Source organism: Bombina bombina, chromosome 2 (assembly GCF_027579735.1).
Source record: "Bombina bombina isolate aBomBom1 chromosome 2, aBomBom1.pri, whole genome shotgun sequence".
Classification (NCBI taxonomy): Eukaryota; Metazoa; Chordata; class Amphibia; order Anura; family Bombinatoridae; genus Bombina; species Bombina bombina.
Genome location: NC_069500.1, coordinates 865,243,012 through 865,258,021, shown reverse-complemented (window position 1 = coordinate 865,258,021; position 15,010 = coordinate 865,243,012). Strand labels below are relative to the sequence as shown.

Sequence of the window (15,010 nt, the reverse complement as noted above, 5' to 3'; positions counted from 1 at the left end):
GTACAGTAAGATTTGGATTATATTCATTAATCTGCCACTTCCTAAAGGGTCACTAAAGGCAATATTAAAGTTTAACAATTCAGATAAGGAATGTAATTAAAAAAACAAAAAACCTTCCAATATACCGTACTTCTGTTAGCAAAATGTTGATGTTTTTTTATATGCACACATTCTGAGACTACAGCTCCTACTGAGCATGTGCAAAATTGAACTGTATATGCATTTTGTGATTGGCTGTATATGCATTTTGTGATTGGCAGCCATAATACAAGGGGGAGGGGGAAATTTGATTAATTTTGAAATTAAATTCTAGAGTCAAAGGCAAAAGTACATCATCTGACACAAGAGAAGATCCCACTGGTCAGTCAGATTTGACTATGCTTTTATCAGTTTAACATCAGGGCTATATTTCTATTTATTGGTTTCTGAGAAGGATCAAACTGCTCCCCCCCCCCAAAAAAAAAATAAAAAAATAATTTATGCTTACCTGATAAATTTCTTTCTTTTGCGATGTACCGAGTCCACGGATTCATCCTTACTTGTGGGATATTATCCTTCCTAACAGGAAGTGGCATAGAGAGCACCACAGCAGAGCTGTCTATATAGCTCCCCCCTTAACTCCAACCCCCAGTCATTCGACCGAAGGCCAAGGAAGAAAAAACATAATTTATGTAAGAACTTACCTGATAAATTAATTTCTTTCATATTAGCAAGAGTCCATGAGCTAGTGACGTATGGGATATACATTCCTACCAGGAGGGGCAAAGTTTCCCAAACCTTAAAATGCCTATAAATACACCCCTCACCACACCCACAATTCAGTTTAACGAATAGCCAAGAAGTGGGGTGATAAGAAAAAAGTGCGAAAGCATATAAAATAAGGAATTGGAATAATTGTGCTTTATACAAAATCATAACCACCACAAAAAAAGGGCGGGCCTCATGGACTCTTGCTAATATGAAAGAAATGAATTTATCAGGTAAGTTCTTACATAAATTATGTTTTCTTTCATGTAATTAGCAAGAGTCCATGAGCTAGTGACGTATGGGATAATGACTACCCAAGAAGTGGATCTTTCCACACAAGAGTCACTAGAGAGGGAGGGATAAAATAAAGACAGCCAATTCCTGCTGAAAATAATCCACACCCAAAATAAAGTTTAATGAAAAACATAAGCAGAAGATTCAAACTGAAACCGCTGCCTGAAGTACTTTTCTACCAAAAACTGCTTCAGAAGAAGAAAATACATCAAAATGGTAGAATTTAGTAAAAGTATGCAAAGAGGACCAAGTCGCTGCTTTGCAGATCTGGTCAACCGAAGCTTCATTCCTAAACGCCCAGGAAGTAGAAACTGACCTAGTAGAATGAGCTGTAATTCTCTGAGGCGGAGTTTTACCCGACTCAACATAGGCAAGATGAATTAAAGATTTCAACCAAGATGCCAAAGAAATGGCAGAAGCTTTCTGGCCTTTTCTAGAACCGGAAAAAATAACAAATAGACTAGAAGTCTTACGAAAAGATTTCGTAGCTTCAACATAATATTTCAAAGCTCTAACAACATCCAAAGAATGCAACGATTTCTCCTTAGAATTCTTAGGATTAGGACATAATGAAGGAACCACAATTTCTCTACTAATGTTGTTGGAATTCACAACTTTAGGTAAAAATTCAAAAGAAGTTCGCAACACCGCCTTATCCTGATGAAAAATCAGAAAAGGAGACTCACAAGAAAGAGCAGATAATTCAGAAACTCTTCTGGCAGAAGAGATGGCCAAAAGGAACAAAAAACTTTACAAGAAAGTAATTTAATATCCAATGAATGCATAGGTTCAAATGGAGGAGCTTGAAGAGCCCCCAGAACCAAATTCAAACTCCAAGGAGGAGAAATTGACTTAATGACAGGCTTTATACGAACCAAAGCTTGTACAAAACAATGAATATCAGGAAGAATAGCAATCTTGCTGTGAAAAAGAACAGAAAGAGCAGAGATTTGACCTTTCAAGGAAATTGCGGACAAACCCTTATCTAAACCATCCTGAAGAATACTGTAATATTCTCGGTATTCTAAAAGAATGCCAAGAAAAATGATGAGAAAGACACCAAGAAATATAAGTCTTCCAGACTCTATAATATATCTCTCTGGATACAGATGTACGAGCCTGTAACATAGTATTAATCACAGAGTCAGAGAAACCTCTTTGACCAAGAATCAAGCGTTCAATCGCCATACCTTTAAATTTAAGGATTTCAGATCCTGATGGAAAAAAAGGACCTTGAGACAAAAGGTCTGGTCTTAACGGAAGAGTCCACGGTTGGCAAGAGGCCATCCGGACAAGATCCGCATACCAAAACCTGTAAGGCCATGCCGGAGCTACCAGCAGAACAAACGAGCATTCCTTCAGAATCTTGGAGGTTACTCTTGGAAGAAGAACTAGAGGCGGAAAGATATAGGGAGGATGATACTTCCAAGGAAGTGATAATGCATCCACTGCCTCCGCCTGAGGATCCCGGGATCTGGACAGATACCTGGGAAGTTTCTTGTTTAGATGAGAAGCCATCAGATCTATTTCTGGAAGTTCCTACATTTGAACAATCTGAAGAAATACCTCTGGGTGAAGAGACCATTCGCCCGGATGCAACGTTTGACGACTGAGATAATCCGCTTTCCAATTGTCCATACCTGGGATATGAACCGCAGAGATTAGACAGGAGCTGGATTCCGCCCAAACCAAAATTCGAGATACTTCTTTCATAGCCAGAGGACTGTGAGTCCCTCCTTGATGATTGATGTATGCCACAGTTGTGACATTGTCTATCTGAAAACAAATGAACAACTCTCTCTTCAGAAGAGGCCAAGACTGAAGAGCTCTGAAAATTGCACGGAGTTCCAAAATATTGATCGGAAATCTCACCTCCTGAGATTCCCAAACCCCTTGTGCCGTCAGATACCCCCACACAGCTCCCCAACCTGTAAGACTTGCATCTGTTGAGATTATAGTCCAGGTCGGAAGAACAAAGAAGCCCCCTGAACTAAACGATGGTGATCTGTCCACCATGTCAGAGAGTGTTGTAAAATCGGTTTAAAGATATTAATTGAGATATCTTTGAGTAATCCCTGCACCATTGGTTCAGCATACAGAGCTGAAGAGGTCGCATGTGAAAACGAGCAAAGGAGATCGCATCTGATGCGGCAGTCCTAAGACCCAACATTTCCATGCATAAGGCTACCAAAGGGAATGATTGTGACTGAAGGTTTTGACAAGCTGATATCAATGTTAAACTTCTCTTGTCTGACAAGGACAGAGTCATAGACACTGAATTTATCTAGAAACCTAAAAAGGTTACCCTTGTCTGAGGAATCAATGAACTGATTGGTAAATTGATCCTCCAACCATGAACTTGAAGAAACAACACAAGTCGATTCGTATGAGATTCTTCGAAAATGAGAAGACTGAGCAAATACCAAGATATCGTCCAAATAAGGAAATACCAAAACCCTATTCTCTGATTACAGAAAGAAGGGCACCGAGAACCTTTGAAAAAAATTCTTGGAACTGAGGCTAAGCCAAACGGTAGAGCCACAAAACTGGTAATGCTTGTCTAAAAAGAGAATCTCAGACACTAAAAGTGATCTGGATGAATCGGAATATGCAGATACACATCCTGTAAATCTATTGTAGACATATAATGCCCTTGCTAAACAAAAGGCAGGATAGTCCTACAGTAACCATCTTGAATGTTGGTATCCTAACATAATGATTCAATAATGATAGATCCGGAACTGGTCTGAAGGAATTGACCTTCTTTGGTACAATGAAGAGATAAAATAAGACCCCAGCCCCTGTTCCAGAACTGGAACTGGCATAAATACTCCAGCCAACTCTAGATCTGAAACACATTTCAGAAATGCTGAGCCTTTGCTGTGTTAACTGGGACACGGGAAAGAAAAGAATCTCTTAGCAGGAGGCCTTAACTTGAAGCCAATTCTGTACCTTTCTGAAACAATGTTTCTGAAACCAGAGATTAAGAACGGAATTGATCCAAATTTCTTTGAAGAAAACGTAATCTGCCCCATACCAGCTGAGCTGGAATAAGGGCCGCACCTTCATAGGTACTTAGGAGCTGGCTATAGGTTTCTATAAGGCTTGGATATATTCCAAACTGGAAATAGTTTCCAAACTGATACCGCTCCTGAGGATGAAGGATCAGGCTTTTGTTCCTTGTGAGGAAAGGAACGAAAATGATTATTTACCCTGGAAAGAAAGGGAAAGCAAAGTTGACTTAGAAGACATGTCAGCATTCCAAGTTTAATCCATAAAGCTATTCTAGCTAAAATAGCTAGAGACATATACCTGACATCAACTCTAATGATATCAAAAGATGGTATCACCAATAAAATTATTAGCATGTTATAGAATAAAAATAATGCTATAAAATTATGATCTGTTACTTGTTGCGCTAAAGCTTCTAACCAAAAAGTTGAAGCTGCAGCAACATCCGCTAAAAATATAGCAGGTCTAAGAAGATTACCTGAACATAAGTAAGCTTTTCTTAGAAAGGAATCAATTTTCCTATCTAAAGGATCCTTAAATGAAGTACTATCTACCGTAGGAATAGTAGTACATTAGCAGGAGTAGAGACAGCCCCATAACCTTAGGGATTTTTGTCCCAAAAAACTCTAATCTGTCAGATGGCACAGGATATAATTTGCTTAAACGTCTAGAAGGAGTAAATAAATTACCCAAATTATTCCATTCCCTGGAAATTACTTCAGAAATAGCATCAGGGAGATAAAACACTTCTGGAATAACTACAGGAGATTTAAAAACCTTATTTAAACGTTTACATTTAGTATCAAGAGGACCAGAATCCTCTATTTCTAATGCAAATAACACTTCTTTAAGTAAAGAACGAATAAATTCCATCTTGAACAAATACAAAGATTTATCAGCATCAACCTCTGAGACAGAAACCTCAGAACCAGAAGAACCATTATCAGTATCAGAATGATGATGTTCATTTAAAAATTCATCTGAAAAAAAGAGAAGTTTTAAAAGACTTTTATGTATACTAGAAGGAAAAATAACAGACATAGCCTTCTTAATGGATTTAAAAAATAAAATCTCTTATGTTATCAGGAACACTCTGAAAATTAGATGTTGACGGAACAGCAACAGGTAATGTAACAGTACTAAAGGAAATTTTATCTGCATTAATAAGTTTGACATGACATGCAATACAAATAACAGCTGGAGAAACAGATACCAAAAGTTTATAGCAGATACACTTAGCTTGGTAGCTCCAGCATTGTGCAGTGATTTTCCTGAAGTATCTTCTGACTCAGTTGCAACGTGGAACATCTTGCAATATGTAAAAGAAAAAAAAAACAACATATAAAGCAAAATTGATCAAATTCCTTAAATGACAGTTTCAGGAATGGGAAAAAATGCCAAAGAACAAGCTTCTAGCAACCAGAAGCAATAAAAAATGAGACTTAAATAATGTGGAGACAAAAGTGACGCCCATATTTTTTCGCGCCAAATAAGACGCCCACATTATTTGGCGCCTAAATGCTTTTTGGCGCCAAAAATGACGCCACATCCGGAACGCCGACATTTTTGGCGCAAAATAACGTCAAAGAATGACGCAACTTCCGGCGACACGTATGACGCCGGAAACGGAAATAGAATTTTTGCGCCAAAAAAGTCCGCGCCAAGAATGACGCAATAAAATGAAGCATTTTCAGCCCCCGCGAGCCTAACAGCCCACAGGGAAAAAGTCAAATTTTAAGGTAAAAAATGTTAAATTAAAATGCATTATCCCAAATATGAAACTGACTGTCTGAAAAATAAGGAAAGTTGAACATTCTGAGTCAAGGCAAATAAATGTTTGAATACATATATTTAGAACTTTATAAACAAAGTGCCCAACCATAGCTAGGAGTGTCACAGAAAATAAGACTTACTTACCCCAGGACACTCATCTACATATAGCAGATAGCCAAACCAGTACTGAAACGAGAATCAGCAGAGGTAATGGTATATATAAGAGTATATCGTCGATCTGAAAAGGGAGGTAAGAGATGAATCTCTACGACCGATAACAGAGAACCTATGAAATAGACCCCTTAGAAGGAGATCACTGCATTCAAATAGGCAATACTCTCCTCACATCCCTCTGACATTCACTGCACGCTGAGAGGAAAACCGGGCTCCAACTTGCTGCGGAGCGCATATCAACGTAGAATCTAGCACAAACTTACTTCACCACCTCCATCGGAGGCAAAGTTTGTAAAACTGAATTGTGGGTGTGGTGAGGGGTGTATTTATAGGCATTTTAAGGTTTGGGAAACTTTGCCCCTCCTGGTAGGAATGTATATCCCATACGTCACTAGCTCATGGACTCTTGCTAATTACATGAAAGAAAGGAGAAACTATAAGGTGCAGTGGTGACTGAAGTTTTCAATAAAAAATACTATCTGTCTTGAATAGACAGGGCGGGCCGTGGACTCGGTACATCGCAAAAGAAAGAAATTTATCAGGTAAGCATAAATTTTGTTTTCTTTTGCAAGATGTACCGAGTCCACGGATTCATCCTTACTTGTGGGATACCAATACCAAAGCTTTAGGACACGGATGAAGGGAGGGACAAGACAGGAGCCTAAATGGAAGGCACCACTGCTTGCAAAACCTTTCTCCCAAAAATAGCCTCCGAAGAAGCAAAAGTATCAAATTTGTAAAATTTGGAAATGGTATGAAGCGAAGACCAAGTCGCAGCCTTACAAATCTGTTCAACAGAAGCATCATTTTTAAAAGCCCATGTGGAAGCCACCGCTCTAGTAGAGTGAGCAGTAATTCTTTCAGGAGGCTGCTGTCCAGCAGTCTCATAAGCCAAACGGATAATGCTTTTCAGCCAAAAGGAAAGAGAAGTCGCCGTAGCCTTTTGACCCCTACGTTCTCCAGAATAGACAACAAACAAAGAAGATGATTGACGAAAATCTTTGGTTGCCTGTAAATAGAACTTCAAAGCACGAACCACGTCCAAGTTGTGCAATAAACGTTCCTTCTTAGAAGAAGGATTAGGACACAGAGAAGGAACAACAATCTCCTGATTGATATTCCTGTTAGTAACAACCTTAGGGAGGAACCCAGGTTTGGTACACAAAACCACCTTATCAGCATGGAAAACAAGATAAGGCGAGTCACATTGTAATGCAGATAATTCAGAAACCCTTCGAGCTGAAGAGATAGCAACTAGAAACAGAACTTTCCAAGATAGAAGCTTAATATCTATGGAATGCATGGGTTCAAACGGAACCCCCTGAAGAACATTAAGAACTAAATTTAGACTCCATGGCGGAGCAATAGGTTTAAACACAGGCTTGATTCTAACTAAAGCCTGACAAAAAGCCCGAACGTCTAGGACATCTGCCAGACGCTTGTGCAATAGAATAGACAAAGCAGATATCTGTCCTTTTAAGGAACTAGCTGACAATCCTTTCTCCAATCCTTCTTGAAGAAAGGACAAAATCCTAGGAATCCTGATCTTACTCCATGAGTAGCCTTTGGATTCGCACCAAAAAAGATATTTACGCCATATCTTATGATAGATTTTCCTGGTGACAGGCTTTCAAGCCTGAATCAAGGTATCTATGACCGACTCAAGAGAAACCCCGCTTTGATAAAATCAAGCGTTCAATCTCCAAGCAGTCAGTTGCAGAGAAATTAGATTTGGATGCTTGAACGGACCTTGAATCAGAAGGTCCTGTCGCAGTGGCAGAGTCCATGGTGGCAGAGATGACATGTCCACCAGATCTGCATACCAAGTCCTGCGTGGCCACGCAGGTGCTATCAAAATCACTGAAGCTCTCTCCTGTTTGATTCTGGCAATCAGACGCGGAAGGAGAGGGAAAGGTGGAAACACATAAGCCAGGTTGAACGACCAGGGTACTGCTAGAGCATCTATCAGTTCTGCCTGAGGATCCCTGGACCTGGATCTGTAACAAGGAAGTTTGGTGTTCTGACGAGACGCCATCAGATCCAATTCTGGTGCGCCCCATAGCTGAACCAGTTGAGCAAACACCTCCGGATGGAGCTCCCACTCCCCCGGATGAAAAGTCTTACGACTTAGAAAATCTGCCTCCCAGTTCTCTACCCCTGGGATATAGATCGTTGATAGATGGCAAGAGTGAGTCTCTGCCCATCGGATTATCCTGGAAACCTCTATCATCGCCAAGGAACTCCTTGTTCCCCCCTGATGATTGATATAAGCTACAGTCGTGATGTTGTCCGACTGAAATCTGATGAATCCGGCCGAAGCCAGCTGAGGCCACGCCTGAAGAGCATTGAATATCGCTCTTAATTCCAGAATATTTATCGGTAGGAGGGCCTCCTCCTGAGTCCACAAACCCTGTGCTTTCAGGGAACTCCAGACTGCACCCCAGCCCAGTAGGCTGGCGTCCGTCGTCACTATAACCCACGCTGGCCTGCAGAAACACATTCCCCTGGACAGGTGATCCTGTGACAACCACCAAAGAAGAGAGTCTCTGGTCTCTTGATCCAGATTTATCTGAGGAGATAAATCTGCATAATCCCCATTCCACTGTTTGAGCATGCATAGTTGCAGTGGTCTGAGATGCAAGCGAGCAAACGGAACTATGTCCATTGCCGCTACCATAAGTCCGATTACCTCCATACACTGAGCCACTGACGGCCAAGGAATGGAATGAAGAGCTCGGCAGGTGGTTAAAATCTTTGATTTCCTGACCTCCGTCAGAAAAATTTTCATGTCCACCAAATCTATAAGTCCGTGTGAGACTTGACTAGTTGGAAAGTCGACACTTGAATTAGGATGTCATCTAGATAAGGCGCCACTGCTATGCCCCGCGGCCTTAGGACCGCCAGAAGGGACCCTAGCACCTTTGTGAAGATTCTTGGCGCCGTGGCCAACCCGAAGGGAAGAGCCACAAACTGGTAATGCCTGTCCAGAAAGGCAAACCTGAGGAACTGGTGATGATCTTTGTGGATAGGAATGTGTAGATACGCATCCTTCAAATCCACGGTGGTCATATATTGACCCTCATGGATCATTGGTAAAATAGTCGGAATGGTCTCCATCTTGAAGGATGGAACTCTTAGGAATTGGTTTAGGATCTTGAGATCTAGAATTGGTCTTAAGGTTCCCTCTTTTTTGGGAACCACAAACAGATTGGAGTAGAAACCTTGTCCCTGTTCTGCTTTCGGAACTGGGCAGATCACTCCCATGGTAAAAAGGTCTTCTACACAGCGTAAGAACGCCTCTCTTTTTGTCTGGTTTACAGACAATTGAGAAAGATGGAATCTCCCCCTTGGAGGAGAATCTTTGAAATCTAGAAGATACCCCTGGGTTACAATTTCTACGGCCCAGGAGTCCTGAACGTCTCTTGCCCAGGCCTGAGCAAAGAGAGAGAGTCTGCCCCCTACTAGATCCGGTCCCGGATCAAGGGCTACCCCTTCATGCTGTCTTAGTGGCAGCAGCAGGCTTTATGGCCTGTTTACCCTTGTTCCAAGCCTGGTTAGGTCTCCAGGTTGGCTTGGATTGAGCAAAGTTCCCCTCTTGCTTTGCAGCAGGGGAAGAGGAAGCGGGACCACCCTTGAAGTTTCGAAAGGAACGAAAATCATTTTGTTTGATCCTTGTCTTATTTGACTTATCTTGGGGGAGGGCATGACCCTTCCCCCCAGTGATGTCTGAAATTATCTCTTTCAGTGCAGGCCCGAATAGAGTCTTACCTTTGAAAGGGATGGTCAAAAGCTTAGATTTTGATGACACATCAGCCGACCAGGACTTAAGTCATAACACTCAAAGCGGCATCTGTAACAAAATAATTAGCTATCTTACGAGCCTTAATTCTGTCCAGAATATCATCTAGTGGGGTCTCCACCTGAAGAGCCTCTTCTAGAGCCTCAAACCAAAAGGCAGCTGCAGTGGTTACAGGAACAATGCACGCTATAGGTTGAAGAAGAAAACCTTGATGAACAAAAATTTTCTTTAGGAGACCCTCTAATTTTTTATCCATAGGATCAATGAAAGCACAACTGTCTTCAATAGGTATAGTTGTACGCTTAGCCAGAGGAGAAATAGCTCCCTCCACCTTAGGGACCGTCTGCCATGAGTCCCTCATGGTGTCAGATATGGGAAACATTTTCTTAAAAACAGGAGGGGGAGAGAACGGAATACCTGGTCTATCCCACTCCTTAGTAACAAGTACAAAATCCTCTTAGGGACCGGAAAAACATCAGTGTAAACAGGAACCTCTAAATATTTCTCTGGAACTACAATAGGGTCACAATCATCCAGAGTCGCTAAAACTTCCCTGAGCAATAAACGGAGGTGTTCTAGCTTAAATTTAAATGTCGTCATATCTGAATCTGTCTGAGGGAACAACCTTCCTGAATCAGAAATCTCTCCCTCAGATAGCAAATCCCTCATCCCTACCTCAGAACATTGTGAGGGAATATCGTATACGGCTACTAAAGCGTCAGAAGGCTCAGCATTTGTTCTTAACCCAGAGCTACTGTGCTTCCCTTGCAACCCTGGCAGTTTAGATAAAACCTCTGTGAGGGTAGTATTCATAACTGAGGCCATATCTTGCAAGGTGAAAGAATTAGACGCACTAGAAGTACTTGGCGTCACTTGTGCGGGCGTTACTGGTTGTGACACTTGGGGAGAACTAGATGGCAAAATCTGATTTCCTTCTGTCTGATTATCATCTAATGCCAAACTCTTATAAGTCAAAATATGCTGTTTGCAATTTATAGACATATCAGTACAAGTGGGACACACAATGGCTTCTAAACAAATTGAACAATGAGTTTCCTCAATGTCAGACATGTTGAACAGGCTAGTAATGAGACAAGCAAGCTTGGAAAACACTTTATTTAATGAAAAAAATACAATTTTCAAAAACGGTACTGTGCCTTTAAGAGAAAAAAAAAAACAAACTGCAAAAATGCTTAAAATTGCCTCAAATTTTCCGAAATCTTTACAGTACACCCACTAAGCTTTAGTAAGATTGCACCACAATAATTAAGCAATAAACCCCCAAATGAAAAAAAAACGGATTGACATGTCCAAAACCTTGCCACGGCTCTGCTGTGGCGCCTACCTGCCCTTAGGGAACGATGTGGGGATAAAGCTTCGATTAGGCTCTAGAAGTGTACCAGGACCTCTGGAGATGTTGCTTGCTGCTTGTCTGCATAAACTAAGTGCGCAACTGAGGCGCGAAAATAGGCCCCGCCCATCTGACTCGATATTGCTGGGGCCTACACAAAATCTACCAAACCTTTTTTGTAAGCCATGTGGGTTATAAAAACCCCAAACAGATGTCCCATAAGAAATAAAAAACGTACTCCCAGAACACACAAACGTTTGCCTAATATATCATATACAAACTGAGTGCCCATAAGATTAGCAAGCTTTATGCAAGCTAATAATGCCCCTTATAAAACTAGGATTACTGCTTCCCCTTCCCCTAATGGGGATACTGTCAGCCTTTCTGAGTTAACACAGTCTCTGCAGAAAAAAATGACTGAACATACCTCATTGCTGTATAGCAAGAAACCGTTCCTCACAATGAAGTTTTCCTGTATTCCTCAGCTTCTGTGGGAACAGCAGTGGACCTTAGTTACAAATGCTAAGATCATCTTCCTCCAGGCAGAAATCTTCATCTATGTCCTGCCTGAGAGTAAATAGTACAACACCGGTACCATTTAAAAATAACAAACTCTTGATTGAAGATAAAATAAAACTAATAGTTTAACACCTCTTTCACTTTACTCTTCCTGCTTAGAGCCGGCAAAGAGAATGACTGGGGGTGGAGTTAAGGGGGGGAGCTATATAGACAGCTCTGCTGTGGTGCTCTCTTTGCCACTTCCTGTTAGGAAGGATAATATCCCACAAGTAAGGATGAATCCGTGGACTCGGTACATCTTGCAAAAGAAAAAAAGTCCTCATTATACTCATTGAGCCACAATTTTCAAGATGACTTGTGCACAATAAGTTATTATTTTCAACACTAATAAACCCTTACCACCGTGGCAAAGAATGTTCTCCATATATCTACTACTGTCTCAGTGATACTCCCAAAGACTTGTACATTATTTCTGGTGTACCAAATAGTTTATTTTAGGATATCTCTCTATCTCAACTAGGGCACCTTGGCTATGTTTTCCTGGACACTTATGAGTTACACATGCTGCAGGGTGTGCAGGGAGGAACATATATTGTGCTGTTCAGCAGCACTATTTGTGTGATGTCCAGAGGCACAATACATGTTCCGCCCTGCTTACCCTGCAGCATGTGTAAATCATAAGGGTCAAGGAAAATAAAGCCAAGGTGGCAACCCTAATCTCAACACTGGTAAGTTATTTAACTTTATATACTATAAATACAAGGCATAATGGAATCATGGCCAGTTTGCAGCCATTAAAGGCACAATATATTGCTGGACACAACTTCTACAGAACTTACTCCTCATGACCTGTTCTCCACAGTACCTAATTAATAGGCACACCACCTGGCTAATTTTAATGACTACTTGGCTAAAATTTAAGCCAATATTAAAGGGATATGAAGCCCAATTTTTTTTCTTTCATGATTCAGATAGAGCATGCAATTTTAGGCAACTTTCTAATTTACTTCTATCAATTTTCCTTAGTTCTCTTGGTTTATTTGAAAAAGCATGAATGGAAGCTAACAAGACGGCCCATCTTTGTTTCAGCACCTAGGTAGCGCGTACGCTTGCTGATTGGTGGCTAAATGCAGCCACCAATCAGATAGCACTATCCAGGGTTCTTAAATCAAAAATGGACCGACTCAGTATCCCTTTAAGCTAAAATTAGCTAATATTAATTTTTCCAAATGTTTGTTGCACAAATCAATTTATGTTAAATTATGCAATTAATTTGTGCTTTGGATAGCTTTGTTGTAGAACATACAATTTTAAACAACTTTCCAATTTACTTATATTATCAATTCTGCTTCATTAATTTGATATCCTTTGCTGAAGGAACAGCATTGCACTACTGAGAGCTAGCTGAACACATTTAGTCAGCCAATCACAAAAGACAAATTTGTGCACTGTGCAGGCACCAATCAGCAGCTAGCTCCCACTAGTGTAGGATATGTACATATTTTTTTCAACAATGGATACCAAGAGAACAAAGTGCATATGAAAATAGAAGTGAATTTAAAATAACATGCTCTATCTGAATCATGCAAGTTTAATTTTGACTTTCCTATCCCTTTAAGTAACATTTATAAATAATAGAAAATTTAATACTATTGCAAAGTATTACACTGTCCGCAACTGGCTAGCTGAAAGCACTGCATGCCATTGTTTATTTTGTCCTGTGATTGCAGCTCTCTTGAGAACTGTTCTCTGATTTTAAACTCTAACAGGCGTTGCTTGGAGAAGCTCCGCATTTCCATACTGGGCGCAACCATCATCAGCTCACTTCCTGATGCATTCTGTGACAGAAATGTTGAACATTCACAGATCAGCAAAGTTGACAGTTTTTTTTCACAGCTGTATTGTGCACATCAAGATGGAGCACACACAATACAGACTGTGAGCACAATGCAGGTAACAAAAAGCCGTCAATGTCACTGATTCTGTCACATAGTGCTAGAATACCTTAGCGTCAAGATGGAGCCCAGTATAAAGATGTGGAGCTTAACCAATTGGCACCAGTAAAGGGTTAAAATAAGAGAACAGCTTTAAAGATAGTTGCTGGCACAGGAGAACTGAGAGTAGTAACCATTCTATTGTAGTTGACTGACCAGCAGTTTAAAGGGAAAGCCTACTCCAGAATTTTTATTGTTTAAAATGAACATCTCTTTATTTCCCATTCCCCAGTTTTGCATAATCAACGCTTAAATTAATATACCTTTTACCTCTGTGATTACCTTGTATTTAAGCCTCTGCAAATTGCCCCCTTATCTCAGTGTTATTTACAAACTTGCATTTTAGCCAATCAGTGCTGACTCATTTGTAACTCTACAGGAGTGAGCACAATGTTATCTATTGCATGAACTAGCAGTGTCTTGCTGTGAAAAGCTAAAAAAATGCAGAATGCAGGGGCTAAGAAGCAGGCAGGGATTTAGAGTTTTAAAAGTTATAAAGTATATTAATATAATGTTGGTTGTGCATAGCTGGAGAATGGGTAATAAAGGTGTTATTTATCTTTTAAACATTTTAAAAAAATTGGAGTATACTGTCCCTTTAATGTCCTTTAAAGGCAGTGTTGGGCCACCTCCGGTTGAGCAATTTTATTTCTCTGATAATTTATAATATTCATCATAGAACAAAATGCTGGACCTATGACAAAATTAACATATGGTTATGACTCAACTGTATATTATTTTATATTACACACACAAAAAATTGAAGTCAAAGTGATGATATAAAAAAAAAATCCTGTCCCAGTAAGTAATTTGGAGAGAACAGAGATCACATTTCAAAGTATATTTCGCTTTTAATGGATGAGACATATGAAAATCTTACATATATGTTAGGCAAAGGACAATCCCTTTTGGCAAGTTTGAAGGCAAAGTAGGATACTTGATATATATCAGGCCGTCGTTCCTGGTCAGGTTCCAACATGTACCCTGAAAAAATAAAATAATTATGTCAATGCTTCTATATTTAAAGGGCCATAATATCCAAATGTTTAAACACTTGAAAGTGATGCAGCATAGCTGTAAAAAGCCGACTAGAAAATATCACCTGAACATCTCTATGTAAAAAAGAAAAATATTTTACCTCAAAAGTTTCTCAGTAGTCACATCCCATTTAAAATGACTTCTAAGCAACAAATCAGTATGTCTGTCCCAGGACAGCGGAAGGAGCGAGCTTACATGCACACTCATCTTATTTCCCTATTCAGTGTAAGGAAGTTTACAATGAAATCTCATGAGAGTTAAGTGAAATCTCATGAGATCACAGTAAAAGAGTTCATGACCTCAGCACTG

The 15,010-nt window shown here is 40.2% G+C and overlaps 1 protein-coding gene across 1 annotated transcript in view; it reads right to left on the bottom strand.

The window, feature by feature from the left end:
* The window catches only part of BMP2K (BMP2 inducible kinase), a 479,609-nt gene that overhangs the window by 90,653 nt on the left and 373,946 nt on the right, over positions 1 to 15,010 (bottom strand). The window contains exon 8 of the mRNA XM_053703190.1: positions 14,544 to 14,647. Within this exon, the coding sequence (XP_053559165.1) occupies positions 14,544 to 14,647 (104 nt within the window). The remainder of the gene's footprint in view (positions 1 to 14,543; positions 14,648 to 15,010) is intronic.